Source organism: Alligator sinensis, unplaced genomic scaffold (assembly GCF_000455745.1).
Source record: "Alligator sinensis unplaced genomic scaffold, ASM45574v1 scaffold1213_1, whole genome shotgun sequence".
NCBI classification, from domain to species: Eukaryota; Metazoa; Chordata; order Crocodylia; family Alligatoridae; genus Alligator; species Alligator sinensis.
Genome location: NW_005842401.1, coordinates 678,436 through 693,432, shown reverse-complemented (window position 1 = coordinate 693,432; position 14,997 = coordinate 678,436). Strand labels below are relative to the sequence as shown.

The window sequence follows — 14,997 nt, the reverse complement described above, 5'->3', positions numbered from 1 at the left end:
TATTAATACTTGAGAATGTCTTGAGAGTAAAAATAAACTATTAGAGCACATTTTTCCAGCTACCAAAAATATCTTTTTTTATTTTATGTCATACAAGACATAAGATGGTTCACTGTTCTACCAACAGTAATAATACAAATAATTGGACATTAGACCTTTTCTTCCATAGATCCATAGCACTTTACAGAAATTAAACAAATACTCTAATTTTTCAACCCAGTTACCTCATCAACTTAATGGAGAGGACACTTGTTTATAAAATCAGTTTCTCAAAGTCAACCACATCACTTGAAGCATGAAATCTCCTGAGCAATGGTCCCTAAAATACCAACCCAAACTAGTATGGAAACTAACTGAAATATATATGTATTATAATCCACAATCAGCATATTGCAACCGAGTGAAGAAACTTTAATATTTTTATCAATAAAATGAGAAGTATTTTAATAAAAAAATCATACCATGTAGGGCACATTCTCATGGTCAGGGACCTAATAGATTGTACCCCCACTATTTCCATCAAATATATCTGCCTCTATTACCTTTTGTCCTTTAGCTAGGAATACTCAAATAAAATATATATTTTTTTCAAACTTTAATGTGCAATAAAGCAACAACATTTGCTCTAGCATTATAATAATTTACCAAAATCTGGATTCAGACAGGACTGAAAAGGTCAAAAGATGAAAATCAATATTTTTAGTGCAGAAAAAGAGTTCCAGTGATATGGGATTAGAACAGATTAGAATACAAAGGTAGAGTGTGCAGAATGGTTCTGTAGTCTATATATTATTAATGTAGAGTTAAAAATAAAGATATAGATAGCAATTGCCAAGAAAACATGTTTTACAATAAAATGGAAGAGCAATATGCTTTAAGAACAGAGACACAAGGATAGTACTACAAGCATAGCAGGAAAGATAGAAGGGGAATCTTTTTTTGGTAAGACCTCTCAGTAAGTGAAAATCTAGAACAAACTTATTGCTTATGTACAGCTATAATAACAACTGAGAACAGATTTAACATCACTGGGGCTAAAATATGATAATACTGTAATTCTTATGAGTAAGGGAACATTTTAGTTGGTCAAAGAAATTACCAAAGAAAGGAGAAGTTAATGGAGCAGAGTACTGCAAGTCATCTTAGATGCTCATAAGACAAATAGGGAGAAGTGGGAGCTAAAGGAAAACAATTTTAGCTCAATTCTTATAAACACTGGCATTAGGAAATCAGAAGCAGATTTTCTAAGACACCAAAATGATTATGTACTCAATTCCCACTGAAATTCCTTAATTTGATTTTCTGCTTTTTGCAAATTTCTCACTAAGGAAGTAGGCAAATGAAAAATTTACTATAAGGTAACCTAGGGAGTAAACTTACATCTCTATGGTATAGTAACTGCCTGTGGGCACACTGATGCTCCACTGTATACAATATACCCTCAATTAAAAAGAACTTTCAGTAACCTAGTAACGTATGCACACCGTAAGTCCTCAAATGGGGACTCAGTGGGGGAAAACAGGCTGGGTTTGATACACCTTCTGCTAATACAGTAAAGGATAAAAGGGGGACAGAGTTATGGCCAAGTTCCTGTCCTCCCCAAACCCAAACTCATCAGGCGTGTCAAACATACAGCTCACAGGTCAGATCTGCCCTGCAGAGCCTTGCCAACTGGCCCCCAGTGCTGCCCCTGGGGCTGATCAGACCCACACAGGGGACATCATATGTCCGTGCCACAGGGCTGGTCAAAAGACTGGACTGGATCCCAGAGCAGCTGGAAAGTGTACTGCATGCAGCACAGTCCACTTCGAGCAGATGCACACCAGACATGGTGGCTGCTCTAGCCTGTCTGGGACCCACACTGAGCATAGTGTTTGCAGATGCTCTGTTCAGCACAGTCTGGCCGGGGTGGCTACCATATGCGGAGTGGCTGGCCCTCTGGGGCGCCCTCCCAGCGGGGGAGGGCCTGCCACTCTGGACAGACTGCACCATACCACCCCCATTCCAGTTGCTGTGGGATCTGTACCACATGGAGCATGGGTCCCAGATTGGCTGGACAAGCTGCTGGATCAAGTATTTGCAGGGGTGTGGGGGAGGGGTCTGTTGGCCCATGGACCAGCCCCACACCACTCATCAGGCCTACAGGGCGGCATGAATTTGACATCCTTGCCTTAAATAGTATGCAATTAACACAACTGAAAAAAACCAACATCCTAGGCAATGAGAGAAGTATAGCTAGGACATTAAACCAGGAAGTCCCTAAACGCTAAGCAACTCTTGCAACCAACTAAAAGCTTCCTTCCTAAACTCTAAGGTAAGTGAAAGAACACTATTGTGGGTAATTCAAAACTTGCACAGCCCTAAATCTATGCTATAGGTTCAGATTCCAACTAAAGGACACCAAACAAAACCCATAAATAAACCCAATATAGTGGACAGCTGATGGAATCAGAGTCATATCACCAAGTATTCAGTTTTCCATACATCTACCTTACTGGAAAAGAGATGTAAGAATTCTTTTCCTGTTACAGAATCTTGGGATACATGAATAAGTATGATAGAATGTTTAAACCTTAATGATCTTTATATGTTATTAGTTTCCTCAATTTACCCATTACATTTTGACTTGCATCTTAAATGGCCAGACAAGGAGCTTTTGCAATCCGTCCACTCATTTGCAGGTCACAGCTCTGAACCTGCAGAAGGGATGTCTCTTCAGCTGTGGTCTCCACTCACCTCAATGCCGGAAGCTGCAATGCTTGTTGCACAACCACCACCACAGCTTCAGTGTCTGGGTGCAGTACTATTAAAAGGGGTTTAGGTTGTAGCCGTGTTGGTCTAAGGACATAGGCAGACAAGGTTCCTTGGGTGAATTTGATATCTTTTATTAGACCAACCCAAATAGTTGGAGAAAAGTTATTAAGCAAGCTTTCGGGTTCAAAAACCCTTTGTCAGGCTAAGGAAGTTTCAGCAGTTGGTGTGCGCTCTTCCTGGTTGGAATGAAAAGTAAAGAAGCCAGGGGCTGGGCTGGGGAGTCAGTTGCCAGGCAGATTATAATGTATCAAAAATCCAATGTCTATGTTTAGTCCCTGATCTCTAGTATCCAGGAGGTTGATGAAATGGAGCTCATAGGTTCGTCTCTGGGAAGTGTTGTGTAAGTTTCCCTTGAGGATCAGGACTGAGAGATTGGAGAGAGAGTGGCCCTCCTGTGAGAAATGTGCCCCCACCGGTAATTGGGTATTTCTGTCTTTGATAGATCTCCGGTGTGCGTTCATTCTGGTGCGCAGTTGTTGTTTGGTCTCTCCTACATATTTTCCATCAGGGCATTTGGTGCATTGGATGAGGCATATTACATTTCTGGAGGTGCAGCTGTAAGATCCTGGGAGGCTGATGGCTCTGTTGTGGGGTGTAGTAATAGTGGGGGTGGTGGAGATGTGTTGGCAGGTTTTGCATTTCTTGTCCTGGCACAGTCTGGATCCTTTTGGTGTGTTCTGGGCTTGAGGAAGTTTGCTTCTGGCGATGAGGTTGGCAAGGTTTGGTGCTCGTTTAAAGGCTAGGATGGGTGGCTCTGTCTAGTATGGGTTGCAATTTTTTGAGGATTTTCTGTACAGGTTCAAGGGAGGGGGTGATACGTCATAACCAGCGGTGTGCGATTTGTGGGGGGTTTTCTTCTGTACCGCAGCAGTTCTTCATGTGGTATCCAGGTGGCTCTTTCAAACATGTGATCTACCTCTCTGGAGGAGTGTCCTTGTTGGGTGAAAGCCTTTTTAAGATTGGTGAGGTGGCAATCCTGGGTGTTCTCTTCAGTACAAATGCAGTGGTATCTGAGGGCTTGGCTGTATATCACAGCTTTTTTGGTGTGTTTAGGGTGATTGCTGGTTCTGTGCAGATATGTATGTTGGTCTGTGGGTTTCTTGTATACTGTGGTCTGTATTTTACCCTTCTGGATACTGATCATTGTGTCTAAAAAGGAGATGTTGGTGCTGGAGTATTCTAAAGAAAGTCGGATGGAGGGATGGTGACTGTTGAATTTCTGATGGAACTCAATCAGAGATTGCAGGTTCTCAGTCCAAATGATGAAGATGTCATCGATGTATCTTAAGTATAGCAAGATCATTTTGGATCCAGCTTGGGCTTCCTTGATCCTTCTGAGAAAGTCATAATTAACCAGCAGGACGGGCAGTTAGCCAACTTTCTTTCAAACAGGAAAGAAAGTATGGGCATCTTGGACTTCAGCACTCTTTCTGCTAATAATTGCATATGACTATACATGACTATATGACTTAGGAATTTGGGTTATAGTGCAAAAGGAAGTACTCAGTCCACACTGCTAGAACTTAGCACATTACTTCCTTTTGGCCTTTCACTATTGAGGGTGCAGCATTTGCCACAGATTCTCATTAGTGAGGAGGATGATATTGACTGGATCAGAAACTCTGCATAGAAGGTCTCGCTGTTTGGGAGCCATCTCTGAAGTGACTGATGTTTTGATCTTAACAATCTCTACAATTCCCACAAAGAGCTGGTATTGGTCTGTCCCTGGCTGTAGCTCCTCTTCATATTCCAATATGATAACCTGACCAGGATGCCTTACTAGGAGGAGAGATTTCCTTCCTAAAGCAGATTAGTTTTTTGTTTTTTTTTTATTTCTATGATAGCAATGATGGCATCCCATATAAAAAGAACATGGTCACACACAAGATGGTGGGGCCAATCACAGTAGATCACTGTCAGATGAGTCTTATAGCAGAAGCTCAGGTCTTCCAGCAACATCACCAGCATTCTTAAGAGGGTTCTTTACTCAATAATGGGCATATTTCTCCTGCCCAATTACTATGAGTAGTAGATTTTGTTTAGAGGCAGTACTGTCACATATGTCCTTGGTACTAGTCTTAGGTGGTGTCGATGTATTTAGGTACCAATGATTAATCTGATAGTACCAAAGAATAATGTTACTCACAAAAGGCAGGTTTGATACTGAAGTAAGTGTCAGGGGAGCCAACACTGGTGTTTGAGGTGTCTGCTGCATTGCTGATTGCTCCTTCCTGTTAGCTATCATAGCTGAGTGTGCTTAGAAGACTTCTCTCTGGAGGTTGTGCTTTGCCTGTCACTGAAGAAAGACCACCACATTCCTACTTCTGAACTTCTTTCTGCTTTGCCTGCAAGACCTCTTTCAATGCAAGACCTCTTTAACACCAGAGCAGCTGGTGACAAATTTCATTTTGATGTTGAGATTGACTCTTCCAGTACCAAAGTCAATGACAAATGCCAGCGTTGGTGCAGGATGTTTCTTCAACAATATCTTTTCTGTTTTTGATGGATTGCTCGGTGATACTGGTTTGTCAAGTTGTACAAATCTGTAGCTATTTATCTTAGAGTCTGTGTAGACTTTTATGGACCTTTACAGAAAAGCCTCAAGGCTTATGCATTCTAGCAAAATATACCAAGAAAGGTACATCTGTAGATGCTTCAAAACTGGCTGGAAAAAGGGTGAGTTTAAGACCGTACAGCCTGTTTCACTGAGCCTGCAGAGATTCAGGTGAGCTAAACTTGCCCTGGATGACACTACAGGTACAGCAGTCACTAAATGCCACTGAAGCCACTACAAAAGTACATTTGTCCATGCCCAGAGAAGCATATTGTGCATGTTCAGTTCAGAATGTACAAGATAGGGTAATTCCCCAAAGGACATACAAAAATCATAGAAGGCTAGAAGCAGTTTGAAAATCTGAAGAAATTAATTTGAACTAAGAAATAACAGTTTGCATTTGTGCCGGACACTATTTTGTTACTATGCCATTCTCCTCTTCACATCCTCCACTGGGAACACAAGGAGGGATAGAAGACATGTGTAATGCTAAAGGACACTGCTATGCAACATCTGATCTTGTGTGCCTGCATAGCTACACGAGAACTGACTCTACCACATAGTTAAAAAAAATCACCATTTCACTTTGTGCTAAAATAATGGAATATTAAAAAGAAAAGTCACTAGACATTTAGATATCAGAATAATATGAGGAATAAACCACAGAAGTTTATAAAGAACAAATGCTGACAGACAAACCTATGAAACAAAACAATAAATGTAGGAATTTTGGTTTTAGTAAATCATTTAGTATATTTTTGTATTGAATATTACTATTGCTATCAAATACACTGTGACAAACTGCAGGTAGCTCAGAGCAGGGCAATGGAAATGATTATGAAGCTGAAAGGATTGACTTGTGAGGAGAAAGAAGTTAAATATATAGTACCATATACATCTTCTGAGTCGTGAGCAATGAGAGACATTTTACTGGTCTATAAATAACTGAAGGGTGTAAATATCAAGGAGGGAAAGGAATTATTTAAGGAAGAACAGGAAAGTCAAAATAGGAATAATGAGGTGACATTAAGAAAGAAAAAACACTTAGGTTGAATATCAAGAAATATGTTCTGTCAGGGAGATCTGTTAGGCTGAGGAATAGTTTTCCCAAGGGAAGAAGTAGAAGTTCAGTGCTTGGCAGATTTAAAACTGGACTGGACAATGCATTAATAAATGTTTTGTAAACAACAATGCTGCAGTAGCAGGAGATGGACTGAAGACCTAATGTGTCTTTGTGGTCTCTAATTTTTAAGATTATGGTTTGTTGTTTCAGGGTACGTCTACTGTTGACATATAGAAGACAAAAGAAATCTGGAGGTTTTGATGCTTACAAATCCCACTGAATAATTGGAAGAACAAATATTTGGAATAGTGCTTTGCATTTTATTTACATAATTGTATTCTGCATATATAACACCATCTTGAAACTTCAGTTAAATACTGTATTCTTTACTCCTGCCCTGAGCTACTTTGTGGCACTGTGGCATAGTGTTGCAGTATAATGCTAATTAGTGGTTTTGCGGCACAGATGCATAATAATACTGGGAGTATGGTGCAGATCTATGCCACGTACACTTTATAAATTAGTACATTTAATGTACTATGGATTTGAATAGATAATTGTAGTTCTCAGATAAGATTGGTCAATTTTTTTAATTAGACTTCAGTATCATCATACTAAAAAAACCAGAACAGGCTCAGACTTGTAATCAAAACAATACCACTGTATCACTAGTTAAATATATAAAATTTATACCTCAATTAATAGTTCGCTAAGTTGGGTTACTGATGCCTGACTTTCCGCAGCTTCATCTAGAAGAAAAGTAATTGTTGGGTTCTTGCAAATATTCTGTTTATCTTGGAGCTGTCTTTTCCCTTCTTCAGCCAACAGAATGGAGAGGAATTGCAAACTGGCCACGTATAAGTCAGGGCACATGGTAGACAGACGCACACAATCACAAACTGTATCTAAAAAAGTTACATAAAAAAAAAGAATGACATTTAGCACCAAAAAAAGCTCAAATATTTCAGAACAAGAACAGACAGGCCACCGCTTGAACAACAGGTTTGTTTGTTTGTTTTGGTTTTTTTGCATCAATGGCCGTTTTTGCACCTGTTCCTCCCCACTGCCCATCATCACAGAGGTGACATATGGGGCTGCTGCCCTGGTCATGCCCTCTGTTACACTACTTTAAACACTAAACCTCAGCTACATTGAGTACATGAATGAATTAAATGTTCTGCATTAAACCTACATAGGAAGAAAAAATGAGTATTAAAATAGCTGTTCATGAGTGCCAAATATATAGCACATGGGCTAGATTCAATGCAAAGCTGCTCCATCCAGCCAACTGGTGAGCTAGAGGTGAGGCATGATCTGCTGCAGCATTTGGAACCCCGATGGACATGACCCTTTGTGGCAGGAGGGCAAGCAAAGACTTTGCTGACACAGTCCTGCTACCCTGAAGACTGTTTGGTCTATTACAACAGCCACAGCAAGTGTCCACTTTAGGTTAGAACTCTGCATTACACCAATGCAGTGATTCTCAGCCAGGGTATCACGGTACCCTGAGGTGCCATGAGCACTATTAGAAGTGCAAATCCTACATGCAATTCACAAGATTAACTAAGAGATTTCTAATAGGAATCCATAGTGTTAAAAAGATTCTGATCTGTTGTGGTCGTTCTGAGTGCTTTGTAACAGAGAAGTTGTTCTTTTATTTTGATTTTTCCAGTCAAAAAAATGAGTGAAAGCTAAGAGTTGGCATTTTCCAAGGAGTGCCCCAAGTCTAACTGTGCTAATAACAACCACAGTCAGATGCTGTCATTGGAGATTTACTTATTAGTCCCAGATTCATCAAGTTACTTGGTAGATATCTAAATTGAGCCCAGACTTTAAATGCAACTGCTCTCATATGTTAATGTAGGTGTGCTTGAATACTTTGCTGAATTTGAGCCTTAATTATCAGATACAAGCAATACAAATAACATGAATAACCACTCAAATTGAGTAAGAAAAGCTTATGAACTTGACAAATATTTTTCAAACACTTATGTTTCCAAAGTATAACTAGAAAACTTATACTTCTTAGAAAAAGATAAATACAACATGACAGTGGCTTGTTTCCATCATTAATTAAAGCTGACCGATTTAGCCAAAATTTGCAACTGACAACTGTTAAAATACGTACATTACAAGCACATTTGTAAATTAGAATAGAATAACAGGATCATAGAAAATTAGGTGCGGAAGGGACCTCAGGAGGTCACTTACTCCAACCCCCCTGCTCAAGACCACTTCCAACTATATCATCCCATCCAAGGCTTTGTCTACCCAGGTCTTTAAAACCTGAGAATAACATCTGCAAGATTACATTACTAAGCTACTAAAATCATAAAAGAAAGTTATAAAAAGAAAAAAAAGGGGTCAATATATACTTTGCCTCTCCTCACCATAAAGCAAACATAATTTATGTTTATTGTTACAGACATGTCCTCTGAAAATACCTGTTAGCATCTAATAGGAATTCACACTAGTTTGTTATTAGCTGCAAGTTTTAAACCCATCTAAGAATAGGTGTTACCAATTACGGCAGTCCAATGATTTGCAAGAGCTGCTGTCACAGATGGAAGAGAGATTTGGCCACTTTTCCTTAACAATGTAGCCAGAAGGCTAAACAAGTCTGTCCATGTTTGGTGAAGAGCAGATGTTAACTCAGTATCTACAAAGAGAACATACAAAGTTCAAGCTAATAACACCCACATGCAAAACTGGATATCTAAGTTTGATCATGGGGATTTACATTTAAAATAAAATGTGATGGCATTATCAAAAGCATTTATTTCCAAAACGCTGTGGGAAAGCAGCTTAACAAAGAGAGAGTAGAGGTGAATGGGAAACATATAACATACACTCCTAAAATATTAGTATGCAGAAAAGAAACTAGTAACTTTACAATTTAATGCCTAATATTAGGAAACACGGTATTGATTTTGCTAAATAAAAAGTTGCAACTGTCTGTCTACAGCACAGATATAACTATATATTACCCAAGCCATCCTTAGCAGATATAGAGAGGATCATGAACACATTTTCTAAAAGAGGTTTCAGTAGCTCATCTTGGATCACAAGCTGAATATCTACTAATAAGCATGACTGCAGAAGCCTGGATACTGATGATAAATACTGAAGCAGCAACAAAACCTGTTAAGCATAATAAAAGGGACTCAGAATTAAGGTGTAGTTTTGCACCTGCATTACCTTAGAAAATACCAAATTATGTTACTTAATACCCCCTTCTGAATGAACATGCATGCACACATCTCAATTATATGTATCAAATATATATAATTAAGATACATATCAACTAGATAAAACGTGAAAAAAGAATGAATAGGGCAGACATTAAAAAAGAACTAGTCTTAGTTATGTTTTATGATAAATGATAGAAAATTCCTACTGCCAACATTTGTATGAAATCACTTGCATGAAATCCAGAGCAGAAATGTTGATAAAAGAATACATTTTTTTTTTTGGCAAAAAGTGTCACTGTTATTTTCTTTCAAAGGTGATCTAATCAATTATGTTTTGAATGTTTAATAAATTTCTCTCTAAAGTCTTTTGATTGCTTCTGGAAATTTGCACAGAATAATACAGAATACATTCTATAATGAGAACACCACAATTCTTTTAAAGTTACATGGACACTAAGAATATTAAAAAAAAACCCTGTTTTCCTAGATGTAATTTAGGTGCTGTAGAAAGCCTTGGCATTTTTTTAAATGATGCAATAATGGTCAACTTGTTGGAAATGAGTGAAGAGGAGAAAGACCTGGGTCTACTGTTTGATCAGAGTACACACCATTTACCAGTGGGATGCAGTTATAAGGGAGGCAAACAGGATCATAGAAGAAAGTAGGGCTAGAAGGGATGTCATAAAGTAATCTACTCAGCTGTCTCTAGGTAAATTTTCCTACCATGAAAACAAACCTGGGAGAATTCTCCCAGATCATTTGAGTATGTATATGCAACCACTAATTACCACAACAGTAGAAAATATTCCAGATGAACCATCACCAGTGACTTTTACAATAGCACTCCTTTCTCCTCTCCTGCTGTATCCTAAAACTGCATTGACTGGTATAGTGTAATCAGGGGGTGATCCTGTTCTAAGCAGGCGGCTGGACTAGATGACCTCATGATGTCCTTCTCCTCTTCACTCATTTCCAGCAGATGGGCTACAAGTACACAGCATAATTTTTTTGTTACTAAATAACTCTGTATTTTGTCCTACTGAATTTTACTTAATTTTGATTACTCCAGTGCTCAATGTTATGCAGTTCTTTCTGCATTACCTAACCCTCCTCCATACTGAGGATGTCTCCTGGTTTTGTGTTTGTCATCCCTCTTTCCAATATTTGTGCAATTGTCTTTCATGAAAATAAGAGTGGTCCTAAAACTAATTCTTGAGGAATTCTATTAATATCCTTTTTCCAGCTTGATGCATCTTTTTTAAAACACTACCCATTTTTATCTCCCATGTGGCTACTTTCAACCCACATAAGAATACTTCTACCAATCCCCATCTTCTCTAGCTCCATAACAATTTCTCACATGGCATTACATCAATTGCTTTAGTGAAGCCCAGAGAGATTAAATTTACCACTTTTTCCCTGCATAAAAAAAATCAGCTATCTTGGCAGAGAGCATTGTAGAAGAGTCTGGGATAATTTATATTTCGTAAGTCATTGGTATATATACCATCAATATACAGGATGTTTATAAAGTCCTTGTGCAACTTTAAACTTTAATAACTTTGGATATACACATGATAGAAGCAAACTGTAAATGGTGATTGAAAGAATAATTCATTAAGGTTTTTTTTTAGCATAGTGTAAGCTATGCATAGGGTACAGATCACAAAAGCAATTAATGAAATCATTCAGCAGCAACTGGAATATGTTTTCTACTAGTTGGAAAATCAGATTCAACAATGTATCAGAAAAGATGGTGGTTATGTTGAAGTCTAGAAAATTGAGCTGTACTATGTTAAAACTTAATGAATTATGCTTTCAGTCACCATTTACAGTTTGCTTGTATCATGTGTACATCCAAATTTATTAAATTTTCAGAAGGACTTTATAAGCACCCTGTGTCTTCCTGTTAATACATGTGTTACGGTTGTTTCTTTTTAGAATTTTCTGTGACATGCTCTAACCATATTTTTCCATGTATTACTGCAGTATAAAGGACAATTACCATGTTACTCAAATAGAAGACAAGGTTTCCCTCCCAAACAGCATGGGAAAAAAAAGCCACTCATCTTATATTTACATACAAAAGAAAGGGGGAGCAGGCAGCTGCTGCAGCTCTGTCTCTAGCCCTGAACCTAAGTTGGGACCAGAGCTAGACTCACAGAAATCCTCCATCTCCACTTCCTCTTTGCAGCTTCTGCCACCTGCCCACACCCTTCCCCCCGCATCTTGGCTTCAGCTCAGGCTGGGGTCTTTCCCAGGCACAGAGCCTATGGAAACTCCTTCCTCTGCCCAGCCAATCAGCAGCACCAGCACTGCTACATAGCTTGCCTGGCCAATCAGCTGCACTGACAATGATGCATGGCTAGGCAAGGGCTGAGTTTCTACGTGCTGTGCTTTGGGATGGAGCAGCCCGAGCAGCATCTGATGGTTAGGACTGAGGGAGGGGAAAAGGCAGAAACTGCAGAGAGTGCTGGGAGGTGAAAAGGGGCAGAGACTGGGGAGAGTTTGGGGGAGGGGCAGATGCTGTGGGGAGCTGAGGGCAGGGGGTGTAGGGGGGGGAAAAGCAAGGCTGCAGGGGGAAGAAGTGGACAAGGCAGTGGGCAATGGTGCTCCCTGGCCACTACTTTCCCTGATGTATCAGTAGAGTGATAGTGGGAGGTGGGATTCAAGACAATCCTCCAATACTTAGATTCTATACCTGGAAAAATTATAACAAATTTATAAAATTTCCATATATAAAATCTAATTATTGGGGAGTCATCTTATTTTTAGGGTTGATTTATACACACACTTAAATATTTGCAGGATTAGGACCTGAAATCAGGTGATCATATTTGTTGTGTGAACTAGGTAATAAATAACATGAGCACAATAAAAGTGTAATGCTTTGCACATTACGTAGCTATTTAAAACTAAAACTATTTAAGTCAGTAACAGCATGATAGGTTGAGACATCAGTATATTAAATCAGACAATTTAATGGACAATTTGTTGTGTGCTTTTTGAATACACAGTTTTCTATAAATAACATGTAGAATTTATTGATGAAAACGCATGCAATTTGTTCAAATTTTACCTTTTGTTTAAATATTTCAGAAGTTTTTAATAAAAGAATGGAAAGTATTCTAAGGGTGCATATAAACGTTTGCCACACCAAGTCAACTATCACCAGGGTTGCTGAAGTTGTGCGATTGTAGATTGGGAGTGGTGTATGTAGATGTTCACTGGTGCCGGGAACATAATGTAAGTAACTAGGGGTGGGGGGAGGGATGGGTGGGATTCGGAAGGCTGGCAGGTCTGTGGAGGGAATCAAGGTATTAAAAATAGCCCAGTCAGGGGGAGAGGTAGGAAGAGTGCAGCCTTAGGGCTGGGATGAGCAACTAGGTTTTCCTGGCCCCAAGGTTGCGCTCCAAACGTGTGCAAATGTTTGCCGTTTACCCATTCCTGATCTAAGTTAGTGAACGAGTAGGTTAACCCAATCCAGCAAACATTTACACTCGGGTGAACTCAGATCAGCTCTACAATTTTTGGCCCAATTTAAATCCACAAATGTCTGCACAGATTAGCATTTGGAATAATCTAACTAGTTAGATTGTTCTAAAAGTAATGCCTGCACATAGTCGTAATTACTGAATATAGCACTATTGTAATGTTAACAAATACTTTTTAATAGAAAATTTTTGGCAAAATGATTATAATAAAAATGCCACTAAGACCACAACTATGCTATATTGTCACCATAAAAAAAATTCTGTGACTGTGACAGTTTATAATCCATCTGTTCATAAGCACACTAGGTAAAGAGATAATACAGAATTGGCTGAGCATCTAACTTAAAAAATAAGGTTTAAAAAATTGTTTTCTTAAGTAATTTAAATGTTAAAAATATTAAAAACTTAGTATCTTGTGGCCCGAGATTTTTAAACATAATTATAAATAAATAGTCTGTTGTGAATAAAACATGTAGTCTACTTCGCTTCCTAATTCATTAAAGGATCTTTAGGTACAAGTCATGTTTTAACAATTACATGATAGATTAGGAAAGCTCTGAAGCAGTTACACCAAGATAATGGGTTTATACTGTAAAACAGACATATTTGCACAACTTCCTTAAACTGCACCATATTTCAGCTCATGTAATTTCACATCTGTAAATTCATACACCACTAACCTGTACTTTTGTATGTTCACTATGACATGGATGAGGCAATGGAGCTTTCAGTTCCAAAATACATCTCTCTACCAAGCTAGCATTTACAAGGCTAATGTAAAATATAAGATATAAAATGTTAGAAATATATACAAGGTAAAATATAGTTCAGTAATTCAGAGTACAATATTTTACAAGGACATTATAATTATCCGAAAACAGTATACAACTCTTAATGTGAATGTATCTACACTGGTGCAAAAATGCTGGGAAATAAAAAACCCAACTATATTAGTACTACTTCTAGTATGATACATTGTTAAATAGGCAGAGAGCTGTTTTCTTCTTTTCATATTTTGTACAACTAAAAAAAGAGAATTGCACAATGAAGTATAAATCACTTGCTACTCTGAATATCTGACTAGATCATATATTACATTTTGAAAAAAAGAATCATGAATACCTACCTATTTAGAGAAAGTCTGTAGTTACAAGGGTAAAGAACAGTCTTGTACTAAGAGACTCAACCAAAACAGTAAGAATCACCTATCTGGAAACAAAGACCTACTCTGTGAACATAAAATTAACATATGTGTCTATGCTACTACTGGCTTCATTTAAAAAGCATTTGTGAAACCTCAACCTACCCAAAAGCCAATCAATATCAATGATAGTTTTGGTTAGAAACATGGGTATTACTGCTCATTGCATTCTAGTTTTTCTCTATTTCTACACTTATTTGTAGATCAGCAGTTATTCATCTCATACCTACTGAGAAGTGGTAATAAGTGTGCTTTTTGGAGTGCAATTCCAGTATCCTTTGGCATGACAGCCAGCAGGTTGTCCAGCAGGCTACATACAGCCGATACAAGAGGAGGTGTGACTACAGCATGCTGTTTAGCGAGAACAGCGGACAGGGGAGAATCACATGGACTTGAAGGTGCTGTTGTAGTTGTGTCACTCTGACCTAGAACACAATATTCAAAACAAAAAACACCACTAAGTGATAAGGCAGAGCCATTATATGACATAAAGAACTACTTCATTTCTCTAAGTAATGAGAAAAACTTCTTTATATACTTTTAAACAATAAATTAAGGGATCTTGAAATAACAACATGCTAAAGTGTCATATGGTTATTCCTCTAACCTACAGGAAGTCAAACATGCAACACTGCTTGGCAAACTTTGGAACAAGAGACTAATACAGTAACCAAAGACAA

General features: G+C 38.3%; 1 protein-coding gene across 1 annotated transcript in view; it reads right to left on the bottom strand.

The window, feature by feature from the left end:
• Positions 1–14,997, bottom strand: part of RTTN (rotatin) — a 147,871-nt gene that overhangs the window by 20,071 nt on the left and 112,803 nt on the right. The window contains exons 35-39 of the mRNA XM_025211349.1: positions 14,544–14,742; positions 13,797–13,887; positions 9,419–9,572; positions 8,953–9,090; positions 7,125–7,336 (exon numbers count right to left, since the gene is read on the bottom strand). Of these exons, the coding sequence (XP_025067134.1) occupies positions 7,125–7,336; positions 8,953–9,090; positions 9,419–9,572; positions 13,797–13,887; positions 14,544–14,742 (794 nt within the window). The remainder of the gene's footprint in view (positions 1–7,124; positions 7,337–8,952; positions 9,091–9,418; positions 9,573–13,796; positions 13,888–14,543; positions 14,743–14,997) is intronic.